We start from the raw sequence: 14,223 nt of genomic DNA on the forward strand, positions 1-14,223 counted from the left end.
AGATTACATGCCTTGGGTATACAGAAACTCGGAGACAAAGAGACAAGGAGAGAGAGCGGCACAGCCGGACATTCTGCAAAACACCCAACGGATGAGAGACAGGACTGCAGCCGACTCATTGTGGCACCATCACGAGGGACACGGATCTATCATTCTATAGGAAACAATCTAGAGGTTTTCGACTCCGGTTGGATTGATACAGATCTGCTCCATTGACCATCGCTGAACCATGGATATGTTTGGATAAAGCCAGGTTTGGGACCCGATGGTAGCCTGGCTCCATGGAGATGTTCAGAAAAGCCAGGCGGTGACTCGTCAACTGGCTTTGGACCTTGTATGGACTCTATGGACTGTCATCTCCCTACGCTTGTCATTACCTCTACTCTATGTGTGTATCACAGGTGGGGTAGTGACCCTGGGAGCTCTGACGTAATATTTGCCAATATCCCGGCGGGTCAGGGGAAGGGTGAGACTTTGTAATGTGCGCCATCTTGGGTACTGTACTGGAACTGTTTTATTTGTTATCTACCCATTTTGTGATGCTATTTTACCATCACCCTGCGTTGTCTGAGCAGCGTTATGCCCACATTTAGAGCAGGATTTATTGGGCCGATCCCTGGTCCATGTGGTTTCGGCTAGCAGACTTGGGCGCCTGCCAACCACCCATTTCCCCACACTATGCCATTGTTAGGAAGCCATGTCTAGCTATAAAATGGTCTGTGGATACGCTGAAGTATTACCTACTAGGCCAAAGGTTCAAACTTGTGTCAGACCATGCCCCTTTGAGATGGTTAAGGGAAAAAAGGGTAAGAATGCCCAGGTGACTAGGTGGTTCTTAGGGCTCCAGGATTTCAGGTTCCATGTAGAACATGGACCCGGGAAGTTACACATAAGACCTCTCACGAATTCCCTGTGTGGTATCCAAAGGTGCCAAAGCCCTTGACTTTGGGCAGAAGGGGTATATGTGACAGGTTCACTGGCCCCCATATGAGAGGGGAGATATGTGTTGTGTTAGAAAGGTTATCCTGCGTGATGTGGAACCTATACGTTTCCCTCCAACATATGTGCTGAAAGTAAATCAGTCATTACCAGGGTTTGTTTTTTTTTGTGAGTAGGTGTAAGAGATGGGCAGGATGCCTACTCACCATATCTCCACCTTAAGGGTGTGGTCCAGCTACTCTTTTTTTTTTTCTGTCTCCAGGATGACGCTCCTGTTTGAGCTACAGTGTATTTGTCCCAGAAGACTGGAGCCATAATGGGATGGAATTTTGTATGGAATTCTTATTTTCATTTGTGCCAGAAAGGCTGTCTTGTGTTGCTATTTTGGCTTTGAGGTTTATGAAGCAATAAACTAGAAAGAGACTTTAATATAAAGTGTTCCTGTGTCTACCTTGGGAATCAACTGAGTGAGCCAACTATATATATATATATATATATATATATATATATATATATATATATATATATATATATATATATATAGTTAGGTCCATATATATTTGGACAGAGACAACATTTTTCTAATTTTGGTTACAGAAATTACCACAATGAATTTTAAACAAAACAATTCAGATGCAGTTGAAGTTCAGACTTTCAGCTTTCATTTGAGGGTATCCACATTAAAATTGGATGAAGGGTTTAGGAGTTTCAGCTCCTTAACATGTGCCACCCTGTTTTTAAAAGGACCAAAAGAATCCTTTCCATGGTGAAGAAAAACCCCTTCACAACATCCTTCAAGTGAAGAATACTCTTCAGCGAGTAGGTGTTTCAGTATCCAAGTCTACCATGAAGAGAAAACTTGATGAAAGCCAATACAAAGGGACCACTGCAAGGTGCAAATCATTAAAGAGCATTAAAAATAGAAGGCCAGATTAGATTTTGATCAAAATCATTTTTAAGAAGCCAGCCCAGTTCTGGAAAAGCATTCTTTGGACAGATCAAACTAACATCAACCTGTACCAGAATGGGAAAAAGAAAGGATGTTGAAAGCTTGGAACGGCTCATGATACAAAAGCACACCACATCCATTGTAAAACATGGTGGAGGCAGTGTGATGGCATGGGCATGCATGGCTTCCAATGACACTGGGTCACTAGTGACTGAAGAAATAAGCTGCTAGATGAATTCTGCCATGTACAGAGCTATACTTTCTGCTCAGATTCAACCAATTGCAGCAAGGTTGATTAGACAGAACATCACAGTACAGAGGGACAATGACCCAAACCTTACTGCGAAAGCAACCCAGGAGTTTAAGACAAAGTGGAATATTTTGCAATGGCTGAGTCAATGACCAGATCTCAACCACATCGACATTGCCTTTCACTTGCTTAAGAAAAAAAACGTAAGGTAGAAAGACCCACAAACAAGCAACAACTTAAGCCAGTTACAGTAAAGGCCTGGCAGCGCATCACAAAGGAAGAAACCAAGCGTTTAGTCACGTCCATGGCTTTCGGACTTCAGGCAATCATTGCCTGCAAAGGATTCTCTACAAGTATTAGAAATAAACATTTTATTTATGGTAAAGTATGAAATGAAATAAGGAAACTTTGTGAAAAATAGTTGCAATTCCTAAACCTTTCACAGGATAGGTTTCATTTTAAATTAAAATTAGTGGCATGCAGGGCCCAAATTAAGAAGACTTGGCCACTATCCAAATATTTCTGTACCTAACTATATATTGTAATAACATAAAATGTTCTATTAGCCACTAGACCAAAACTAGTGATTGCTTCTGGCAACATGAATACTTGTTACAAATTGACACTCACATGAGAAATACAGTCCTTGGCGATACTCTGACACTCAGGACAGAATAGAATGAAAGTGACACAGAGATGTCTAATCAACTGCAGAGTACATGGATGCCATGTATTTGATTTCGTTTTGTCAGCAAATATTTTATGAAATGACATGGAACAAATGGATGATCTTCTTTGGAGTGATACCAAGCATTCATAAACAGCTTTAGCTTCAGCCTAAAAAGAGATAACACATTAAAATAATTAATTGTGAAGACGAAAGATAATGTGTTTTAGTGATAGCAGGACTTCAAATATGTAGACATCTCTAGTAGAAACTTCTGTAACTGGCTCATTCCAAATGAGAGATTAGTGACTGCTGAAATCCATGTTAGAAAGTCAGTAGACCATTCAACTTCTAGAAGGAAAGACAGATTTTAGGCATTAGTGCACATGAGTTGACATTTAATTCTAAAAAGGCAAAAAGTGAAGGCTAGGCATTTCTTTAGTGTCTACAATTAAGCTGCCAGGGCATTAAGCCAGAATGTATTTTCTTAGCTAAGAAACTGATGAAAGAGTCATTATGGATTGCAAGGTTGTAACCTGAAAATAGCAACATTTAGAAATAGGAAATTTTGGACTGAGTACAAGGTATATAGAAGACCGATTTGGATAAATTATATAACAAAATAACATTACATCATTACAATGAAATTCCACAATTTTAAGAAATGCGTTCTGCTAATCTTCAATAAGAATGTATTAACTTAGGGTTTTAAAACAGCATAAAAAATGCAACAGTTTTATCAAGAAGTAACATCAAATTAACTAGTAATTGTGACTGATGTACTCAAATGTATACACAGGCACTGTAATCTTGCAGCGTGTGGAGGGCAAGAAGGATTCTATCAGGTATTATGAAATCCCAAGAGAATGCATCATGAATTATTCTGTGAGGAAGCTGAAGTCTGGATGGCACTGGACCTTCCAACAGAACAATGATCCTAAACATACTTCAATAATCAAGTAGGCTTTATTTCAGACAAACTCCTGGAAGATTCATGAGACGCAGTCATGGTCATTAGACTTGAGCCACATAGAAAATCTTTGTTGAGATTTGAAGAAATCATTTGCAGAACACAAACCCAAGATTTTATAGAACATTGCCCATGAGAAGTGGGCAACACTCCTCTCGAATATGGCAACAATCTGGTGTCTGGCTATACATCATGTCTGTAGCAAGTCACAACTGCCAAAGTGTGCTCTAATAAGTACTAAAGACACTTGCCATGAAGGAGTTGAATAATTATGAGATGCCAGTAGTTACTAAAGGTGGCATTTTGTGTTGAATTTGAAGATCTTTATCTTTGATTGAATTACTGAATAAAGCAGAAAGTTTGTAAATTTTAATAACAAACTTAATGGTGGTGGGTATGAATAATTTTTAACGCAACTGTACATTGTCCACTACTGCAATCATATGAATATATTAATCAACATACACACTTTATACAGTGGATTCAGTAAGATTAAAGTGACACTTGTACTGTGGACAATTAGCCCTATTCCTACGTATTATGGAAAAATAGTTTGAAAATAAAGTAATATTCTGGCCTCAGAAATGGTAATTTATTGGACACGAAGAAAAAATTCATTTAGTATATATCGTTCATAGAGCAGGTCATGCATTTGGAAGGGGCTAAGAAGCAAAGCCCACTCTACACAAAGCAGATGCTGGCTATATTACTGTATATAGCTGGCATGTATCTCTATCAGCAGTGATTGGCGCGTCAACCTCTTAAATACTTCTGACAGCAGAATTTATGTGCCGCGATCTGGCCCAGACATTAGTTTTGGCGTGCCTCCATTGGCTTCCCTGTGATGCAAGAGAATACAAGAGAAGATAGTATTCTGCTACAGATGGATCTGGATAAGTTGGAAACTTGGGCTGAAAGGTGGCAGATGAGGTTTAACAATGATAAATGTAAGGTAATACACATGGGAAGAAGGAATCAATATCACCATTACACACTGAACGGGAAACCACTGGGTAAATGTGACAGGGAGAAGGACTTGGGGATCCTAGTTAATGATAAACTTACCTGGAGCAGCCAGTGCCAGGCAGCAGCTGCCAAGGCAAACAGGATCATGGGGTGCATTAAAAGAGGTCTGGATACACATGATGAGAGCATTATACTGCCTCTGTACAAATCCCTAGTTAGACCGCACATGGAGTACTGTGTCCAGTTTTGGGCACCGGTGCTCAGGAAGGATATAATGGAACTAGAGAGAGTACAAAGGAGGGCAACAAAATTAATAAAGGGGATGGGAGAACTACAATACCCAGATAGATTAGTGAAATTGGGATTATTTAGTCTAGAAAAAAGACGACTGAGGGGCGATCTAATAACTATGTATAAGTATATAATGGGACAATACAAATATCTCGCTGAGGATCTGTTTATACCAAGGAAGGTGACGGGCACAAGGGGGTATTCTTTGCGTCTGGAGGAGAGAAGGTTTTTCCACCAACATAGAAGAGGATTCTTTACTGTTAGGGCAGTGAGAATCTGGAATTGCTTGCCTGAGGAGGTGGTGATGGCGAACTCAGTCGAGGGGTTCAAGAGAGGCCTGGATGTCTTCCTGGAGCAGAACAATATTGTATCATACAATTATTAGGTTCTGTAGAAGGACTGGGGATTTATTATGATGGAATATAGGCTGAACTGGATGGACAAATGTTTTTTTCGGCCTTACTAACTATGTTACTATGTTACTATGAACATAGAAAGCCGATGGGCTGCTATGACAACCAGGGGCCAGCTGAATCCCCCCCGCTGCCTGTCATATGATCCCCTATGTGCTCTCCTGCCTGAAGCTGGGTGTCATAGAAGATAGTGATTTTAACTATATATAGCCATACTGTGGCATTGCTATATATAGTAGAAGTGATCAAACACAGGTTCATGTCCATTAACCAGTTAATGACTGGGCCAATTTTGACCTTAACCCCTTACCGGCATCGGACGTACTATACCGTCCGATGCCGGCTCCCCTGCTTTGATGCAGGGCTCCGCGGTGAGCCCGCATCAAAGCCGGGACATGTCAGCTGTTTTGAACAGCTGACATGTGCCCGTAATAGGCGCGGGCAGAATCGCGATCTGCCCGCACCTATTAACTAGTTAAATGCCGCTGTCAAACGCAGACAGCGGCATTTAACTACCGTTTCCGGCCGGGCGGCCGGAAATGACGTCATCGCCGACCCCCGTCACATGATCGGGGGTCGGCGATGCTTGTATATTGTAACCATAGAGGTCCCAGAGACCTCTATGGTTACTGATTGCCGGTGGCTGTGAGCGCCACCCTGTGGTCGGCGCTCACAGCACACCTGCATTTCTGCTACATAGCAGCGATCACCAGATATAACCTAGTCACGTTAGGTGTCTATGAACTCGTACTGACCTGGAGAATCATAATGGCAGGTCAGTTTTAGCATTTAGTGAACCTAGCAAAAAAGCCAAACAAAAAACCAATGTGGAATTGCACTTTTTTTGCAATTTCACCGCACATGGAATTTTTTTCCCGTTTTCTAGTACACGACATGCTAAAACCAATGATGTCGTTCAAAAGTACAACTCGTCCCGCAAAAAATAAGCCCTCACATGGCCAAATTGACAGAAAAATAAAAAAGTTATGGCTCTGGGAAGGAGGGGAGCGAAAAACGAACACGGAAAAACGAAAAATCCCCCGGTCATGAAGGGGTTAACGACCAAGCCAAATTTTACAATTCTGACAACTGTCTCTTTATGAGGTAATAACTCTGGAACACTTCAATGTATTCTGCTGATTCGGAGACTGTTTTCGTGACATATTGTACTTCACGATAGTGGTAACATTTCTTCAAAATGACTTGCGTTTATTTATGAAATAAACGGAAATTTGACAAATTTTGAAAATCACCAATTTTCAAACTTTTAATTTTGTGCCCTTAAGTCAGAGAGTCATGCCACACAAATTTGTTCATAAATACCACATGACTACTTTACATCAGCACAATTTTGGAAACATTTTATTTTATTAGGAAGTTCTAAGGGTTAAAAGTTGACCAGAAATTTCTCATTTTTCTAACAAAATTTAGAAAACAATTTTTTTAAGGGACCATATCACATTTGAAGTGACTTTGAGGGGTTTCTATATGACAGAAAACACCCAAAAATGACACCATTCTAAAATATTCACCACTCAAAGCGCTCAAAACCACATTCAAGAAGTTTATTACCGTATTTTTCGGACTATTAGGGAAAAAAAATTGAAGCAAAAAATGTGGTTAATTCTGTACTTAATATCCCCTATCCTGGTATATATGGTCCCCTCATCCCCATCCTGATACACATGGCTTCATCATCCCAATCCTGGTATGAATGGCTCCCTCACTTCTACCCTGGCATGCATGGCTCCCTTATCTCTATCCTGGTATGCATGGTCCCCCTCATTTATACCCTGGTATGCATGGTCCCATCCTCACCCTGGTATGACTGGCCCCATCCTTATTCTGGTATGATTGGCCCCAAACCCCAATCCTGGTATGCATGGCCCCATCCTTATGATTAGCCCCCACCCACCCACCTCCATCCTTGTATGCGCGGCCCCATCCTTATGATTGGCCCCCTCTTCCATTCTGGTATGCACAGCCCCATCAGATAACATTAAAAAAAACCCAAAACATTATACTTGCCTTCCCGGGCGCTCCCTCGCAGCGTCCTGTTCCGATGCCAGCAACTGCTTTATGCTCACAAGCAGTGAACAGCTGAAGGAATACTCAATGCTCTACATGCCGGTTCTGTGTGCGCACAAATCACTGAGAATTCATTGCTAGCTAGCGAGCACAGTGTCAGCCGCCGGCTTCCTGCTGCTGCCGGCAGTTACCTGTGCCGCTACTTAAGAGAAATGAATATTTATGGAATGGGGTGAATATTCTCTTAAGTAGTGGCATACATGACCGCCGGCAGCAGCAGGAAGCCGGTGGCTGACACTGTGCTCGCTAGAGAGCAATGAATACTCAATGCTTTGCGCGCACATGGTCCCAGCGTGTAGAGCATTGAGTATTCCAGCAGCTGCGCACTGCTTGTGAGCATAAAGCATTGAGTATTCCGGCAACGTCCCTGCCATGCGCTGCTTATAAGCACAAAGCAGTTGATGGCATTAGAACAGGATGCTGTGAGGGAGCACCGGGAAGGTAAGCATAATGGTTTGTTTTTTTTTAAAGGGAAGGTGCCGCAATTTTGTTTTTGTATTAAAAATAATTGTTTATATAAACAATTATTTTTAATACAAAATTATTTTTTTTTTAACATTAATATATTTTTTATTATTAATTATTTTTGCAGCCACTGGGCGCCCCCATTTTGCTTTGCAGCAGTGTAAGAGTCCCAGCACGACACTTACACTGTGCAAAATACGGCAGCCCTGGGCATAGGAGGCTGCAGTCGGGAGCCGACCCCATAGCTATCATTGTGCTGTGATGTGGCCACGCCCCCTGGGCTGTCTCCACATCACAGCAGAGGCAGGAGATCGGCGCCATCTTGCTTCAGCCTACAGTGGAGTGTACCTGTGAGCTCCACTGTGACTGAGAGCCGTGCTGTTGGAGGGGCAGCTCCATCTGTCTCCCCTCACACTGTCAGCGCCGCGGCCGTTCCCTGTCCTCTGCTGCCTGGTGTGTGGCTGTAATCCCTAGAGAGGGTGAAGGAGTGCTGCCGTCTGATGTCCTCTATCAGGAGCTGCAGAGAGGTAACAGAGGGGGATGGGCGAGGCTCTGTGCTGCACGACCTCTCACTGCAGCTCCTCACAGGACATCAGACCGTGCATCTCTCACTATACTGTGCTGAGCCATGTATCTAATCCTCTCCTGTGTAATACTGTCTGCTGGCCCCTGTATCTAATCCTCTCATGTGTGATACTATGCTGAGCCATGCATCTAATCCTCTCCTGTGTGATACTGTCTGCTGAGCCATGCACCTAATCCTATACTGTGTGATATTATGCTGAGCCGTGTATCTGATCCTCTCCTGTGTGATACTGTCTGCTGAGCCGTGTATCTAATCCTCTCCTATGTGATACTGTCTGCTGAGCCGTGTATCTAATCCTATACTGTGTGATATTATGCTGAGCCGTGTATCTAATCCTCTCCTGTGTGATACTGTCTGCTGAGCCGTGTATCTAATCCTCTCCTGTGTGATACTGTCTGCTGAGCCGTGTATCTAATCCTCTTCTGTGTCATACTGTCTGCTGAGCTGTGTATCTAATCCTCTCCTGTGTGATATTATGCTGAGCCGTGTATCTAATCCTCTCCTGTGTGATACTGTCTGCTGAGCCGTGTATCTAATCCTATACTGTGTGATACTGTCTGCTGAGCCGTGTATCTAATCCTCTCCTGTGTGATACTCTCTGCTGAGCCGTGTATCTAATCCTCTCCTGTGTGATATTATGCTGAGCCGTGTATCTAATCCTCTCCTGTGTGATACTGTCTGCTGAGCAGTGTATCTAATCCTCTCCTGTGTGATACTGTCTGCTGAGCCGTGTATCTAATCCTATACTGTGTGATATTATGCTGAGCCGTGTATCTAATCCTCTCCTGTGTGATACTGTCTGCTGAGCCGTGTATCTAATCCTCTCCTGTGTGATACTGTCTGCTGAGCCGTGTATCTAATCCTCTCCTGTGTGATACTGTCTGCTGAGCCGTTTATCTAATCCTATACTGTGTGATATTATGCTGAGCCGTGTATCTAATCCTCTCTTGTGTGATACTGTCTGGTGAACCGTGTATCTAATCCTCTCCCCCCTGCATATCTTTCCCCATTGCACACACAACTCAATGTGTGCGATAACAGGAGCTGCGGGTGTCATGCTGTATTATGGCATTACGTGAGATCTATATGACGGTATTATGTGATCTGTATGGTGGTATTATGCTTGATCAGTATTGTGAGAATTATATGGTGGTATTGTGTGTGATCTATATGGCTGTATTGTGAAAACACTGGCAGTATTATGTGTGATCTATATGGCGGTATGTGAACACTGGTGGTATTATGTGTGATCAAAATGGCGGTATGTGAGAACACTGGTGGTATTGTGTGATCAATATGGCGGTATGTGAGAACACTGGTGGTATTGTGTGATCTATATGGCGGAATTATGTGAGAACACTATGTCAGTATTATGTGTGATCTATATGGCGGTATTATGTGAGAACACACAGTATTATGTGTGATCTATATGGTGGTATGTGAGAACACTGGTGGTATTATGTGTGATCTATATGGCGGTATGTGAGAACACTGGTGGTATTATGTGTGATCTATATGGCGGTATGTGAGAACACTGGTGGTATTATGTGTGATCTATATGGCGGTATTATGTGAGAACACTATGGCAGTATTATCTTCAGAAAACGGACCCATTCTATGGTGGTTCTGGCTGAGCACCTGCACGCGGGTCTGGGGTAATAGAGGGGGCAGCATGACCTCCAGTTAGGTGTAGTCAGGGGAAGGCTGGTAACATAGTAACATAGTAACATAGTTAGTAAGGCCGAAAAAAGACATTTGTCCATCCAGTTCAGCCTATATTCCATCATAATAAATACCCAGATCTACGTCCTTCTACAGAACCTAATAATTGTATGATACAATATTGTTCTGCTCCAGGAAGACATCCAGGCCTCTCTTGAACCCCTCGACTGAGTTCGCCATCACCACCTCCTCAGGCAAGCAATTCCAGATTCTCACTGCCCTAACAGTAAAGAATCCTCTTCTATGTTGGTGGAAAAACCTTCTCTCCTCCAGACGCAAAGAATGCCCCCTTGTGCCCGTCACCTTCCTTGGTATAAACAGATCCTCAGCGAGATATTTGTATTGTCCCCTTATATACTTATACATGGTTATTAAATCGCCCCTCAGTCGTCTTTTTTCTAGACTAAATAATCCTAATTTCGCTAATCTATCTGGGTATTGTAGTTCTCCCATCCCCTTTATTAATTTTGTTGCCCTCCTTTGTACTCTCTCAAGTTCCATTATATCCTTCCTGAGCACCGGTGCCCAAAACTGGACACAGTACTCCATGTGCGGTCTAACTAGGGATTTGTACAGAGGCAGTATAATGCTCTCATCATGTGTATCCAGACCTCTTTTAATGCACCCCATGATCCTGTTTGCCTTGGCAGCTGCTGCCTGGCACTGGCTGCTCCAGGTAAGTTTATCATTAACTAGGATCCCCAAGTCCTTCTCCCTGTCAGATTTACCCAGTGGTTTCCCGTTCAGTGTGTAATGGTGATATTGATTCCCTCTTCCCATGTGTATAACCTTACATTTATCATTGTTAAACCTCATCTGCCACCTTTCAGCCCAAGTTTCCAACTTATCCAGATCCATCTGTAGCAGAATACTATCTTCTCTTGTATTAACTGCTTTACATAGTTTTGTATCATCTGCAAATATCGATATTTTACTGTGTAAACCTTCTACCAGATCATTAATGAATATGTTGAAGAGAACAGGTCCCAATACTGACCCCTGCGGTACCCCACTGGTCACAGCGACCCAGTTAGAGACTATACCATTTATAACCACCCTCTGCTTTCTATCACTAAGCCAGTTACTAACCCATTTACACACATTTTCCCCCAGACCAAGCATTCTCATTTTGTGTACCAACCTCTTGTGCGGCACGGTATCAAACGCTTTGGAAAAATCGAGATATACCACGTCCAATGACTCACCGTGGTCCAGTCTATAGCTTACCTCTTCATAAAAACTGATTAGATTGGTTTGACAGGAGCGATTTCTCATAAACCCATGCTGATATGGAGTTAAACAGTTATTCTCATTGAGATAATCCAGAATAACATCCCTCAGAAACCCTTCAAATATTTTACCAACAATAGAGGTTAGACTTACTGGCCTATAATTTCCAGGTTCACTTTTAGAGCCCTTTTTGAATATTGGCACCACATTTGCTATGCGCCAGTCCTGCGGAACAGACCCTGTCGCTATAGAGTCACTAAAAATAAGAAATAATGGTTTATCTATTACATTACTTAGTTCTCTTAGTACTCGTGGGTGTATGCCATCCGGACCCGGAGATTTATCTATTTTAATCTTATTTAGCCGGTTTCGCACCTCTTCTTGGGTTAGATTGGTGACCCTTAATATAGGGTTTTCATTGTTTCTTGGGATTTCACCTAGCATTTCATTTTCCACCGTGAATACCGTGAAGAAGAAGGTGTTTAATATGTTAGCTTTTTCCTCGTCATCTACAACCATTCTTTCCTCACTATTTTTTAAGGGGCCTACATTTTCAGTTTTTATTCTTTTACTATTGATATAGTTGAAGAACAGTTTGGGATTAGTTTTACTCTCCTTAGCAATGTGCTTCTCTGTTTCCTTTTTGGCAGCTTTAATTAGTTTTTTAGATAAAGTATTTTTCTCCCTATAGTTTTTTAGAGCTTCAATGGTGCCATCCTGCTTTAGTAGTGCAAATGCTTTCTTTTTACTGTTAATTGCCTGTCTTACTTCTTTGTTTAGCCACATTGGGTTTTTCCTATTTCTAGTCCTTTTATTCCCACAAGGTATAAACCGCTTACACTGCCTATTTAGGATGTTCTTAAACATTTCCCATTTATTATCTGTATTCTCATTTCTGAGGATATTGTCCCAGTCTACCAGATTAAGGGCATCTCTAAGCTGTTCAAACTTTGCCTTCCTAAAGTTCAATGTTTTTGTGACTCCCTGACAAGTCCCCCTAGTGAAAGACAGGTGAAACTGCACAATATTGTGGTCGCTATTTCCTAAATGCCCAACCACCTGCAGATTTGTTATTCTGTCAGGTCTATTAGATAGTATTAGGTCTAAAAGTGCTGCTCCTCTGGTTGGATTCTGCACCAATTGTGAAAGATAATTTTTCTTGGTCATTAGCAGAAACCTGTTGCCTTTATGGGTTTCACAGGTTTCTGTTTCCCAGTTAATATCCGGGTAGTTAAAGTCCCCCATAACCAGGACCTCATTATGGGTTGCAGCTTCATCTATCTGCTTTAGAAGTAGACTTTCCATGCTTTCTGTTATATTTGGGGGTTTGTAACAGACCCCAGTGAGAATTTTGTTACCATTTTTCCCTCCATGAATTTCAACCCATATGGACTCGACATCCTCATTCCCTTCGCTAATATCCTCCCTTAAAGTGGACTTTAGACAAGACTTTACATAGAGACAAACCCCTCCTCCTCTCCGATTTTTACGATCCTTTCTAAACAGACTGTAACCCTGTAAGTTAACTGCCCAGTCATAGCTTTCATCTAACCATGTCTCGGTTATTGCCACTATGTCAAAGTTACCTGTAGATATTTCTGCTTCTAGTTCTTCCATCTTGTTTGTCAGGCTTCTGGCGTTTGCGAGCATGCAGTTTAGAGGATTTTGTTTTGTTCCAATCTCCTCACTGTGGATTGTTTTAGAAATGTTCTTACCTCCCTTCTGAGTATGTTTTCCTGGATCTTCTTTGTTCGAGTCTAATGTTTTTCTTCCCGTCCCCTCTTCTTCTAGTTTAACGCCCTCCTGATGAGTGTAGCGAGTCTTCTGGCGAATGTGTGTTTCCCAGGTTTGTTGAGGTGTAGTCCGTCTCTGGCGAGGAGTCCATCATACCAGTAATTCACACCGTGGTCCAGGAATCCAAATCCTTGTTGTCTGCACCATCGTCTTAGCCAGTTGTTTGCATCAAGGATCCTGTTCCATCTCCTGGTGCCATGCCCGTCTACTGGAAGGATAGAAGAAAAAACTACCTGTGCATCCAGTTCCTTTACTTTCTTCCCCAACTCTTCAAAGTCCTTGCAGATTGTCGGTAGGTCCTTCCTTGCCGTGTCATTGGTGCCAACATGTATCAGAAGAAATGGGTGGACGTCCTTGGAGCTGAAGAGCTTTGGTATCCTATCGGTCACATCCTTGATCATCGCACCTGGAAGGCAGCATACTTCTCTTGCAGTTATGTCCGGTCTGCAGATGGCTGCTTCGGTGCCTCTCAGTAGTGAGTCTCCCACCACCACCACTCTTCGTTGCTTCTTGGCTGTACTTTTTTGCTGTCACTTGTTGCTGTGTGCCCTTTTCTTTTTTGCTTGCTGGTATTGCTTCATTCTTAGGTGTGCCATCTTCATCCTCTACAAAGATTTGATATCGGTTCTTCAGTTGTGTGGTTGGTGATTTCTCCATGGTCTTCTTGCTTCTTTTGGTCACATGCTTCCACTCATCTGCTTTTGGAGGTTCTCTGACACTTTTTGCACCTTCTGTGACCAGTAGAGATGCTTCTGTTCTGTCTAGAAAGTCTTCATTCTCTTTGATGAGTTTCAAAGTTGCTATTCTTTCTTCCAGACCCCGCACCTTTTCTTCTAAAAGGGCCACTAGTCTACACTTCTGACAGGTGAAATTGGATTCTTCTTCTGGTCGAT

General features: G+C 42.4%; 1 protein-coding gene across 1 annotated transcript in view; it reads right to left on the reverse strand.

Moving 5' to 3' along the window:
* FANCC (FA complementation group C) overlaps window positions 1-14,223 on the reverse strand; it is a 399,194-nt gene that overhangs the window by 14,830 nt on the left and 370,141 nt on the right. The window contains exon 14 of the mRNA XM_069762014.1: window positions 2,769-2,975. Coding sequence (XP_069618115.1) covers window positions 2,769-2,975 — 207 coding nt within the window. The remainder of the gene's footprint in view (window positions 1-2,768; window positions 2,976-14,223) is intronic.

Source organism: Ranitomeya imitator, chromosome 1, assembly GCF_032444005.1.
Source record: "Ranitomeya imitator isolate aRanImi1 chromosome 1, aRanImi1.pri, whole genome shotgun sequence".
NCBI classification, from domain to species: Eukaryota; Metazoa; Chordata; class Amphibia; order Anura; family Dendrobatidae; genus Ranitomeya; species Ranitomeya imitator.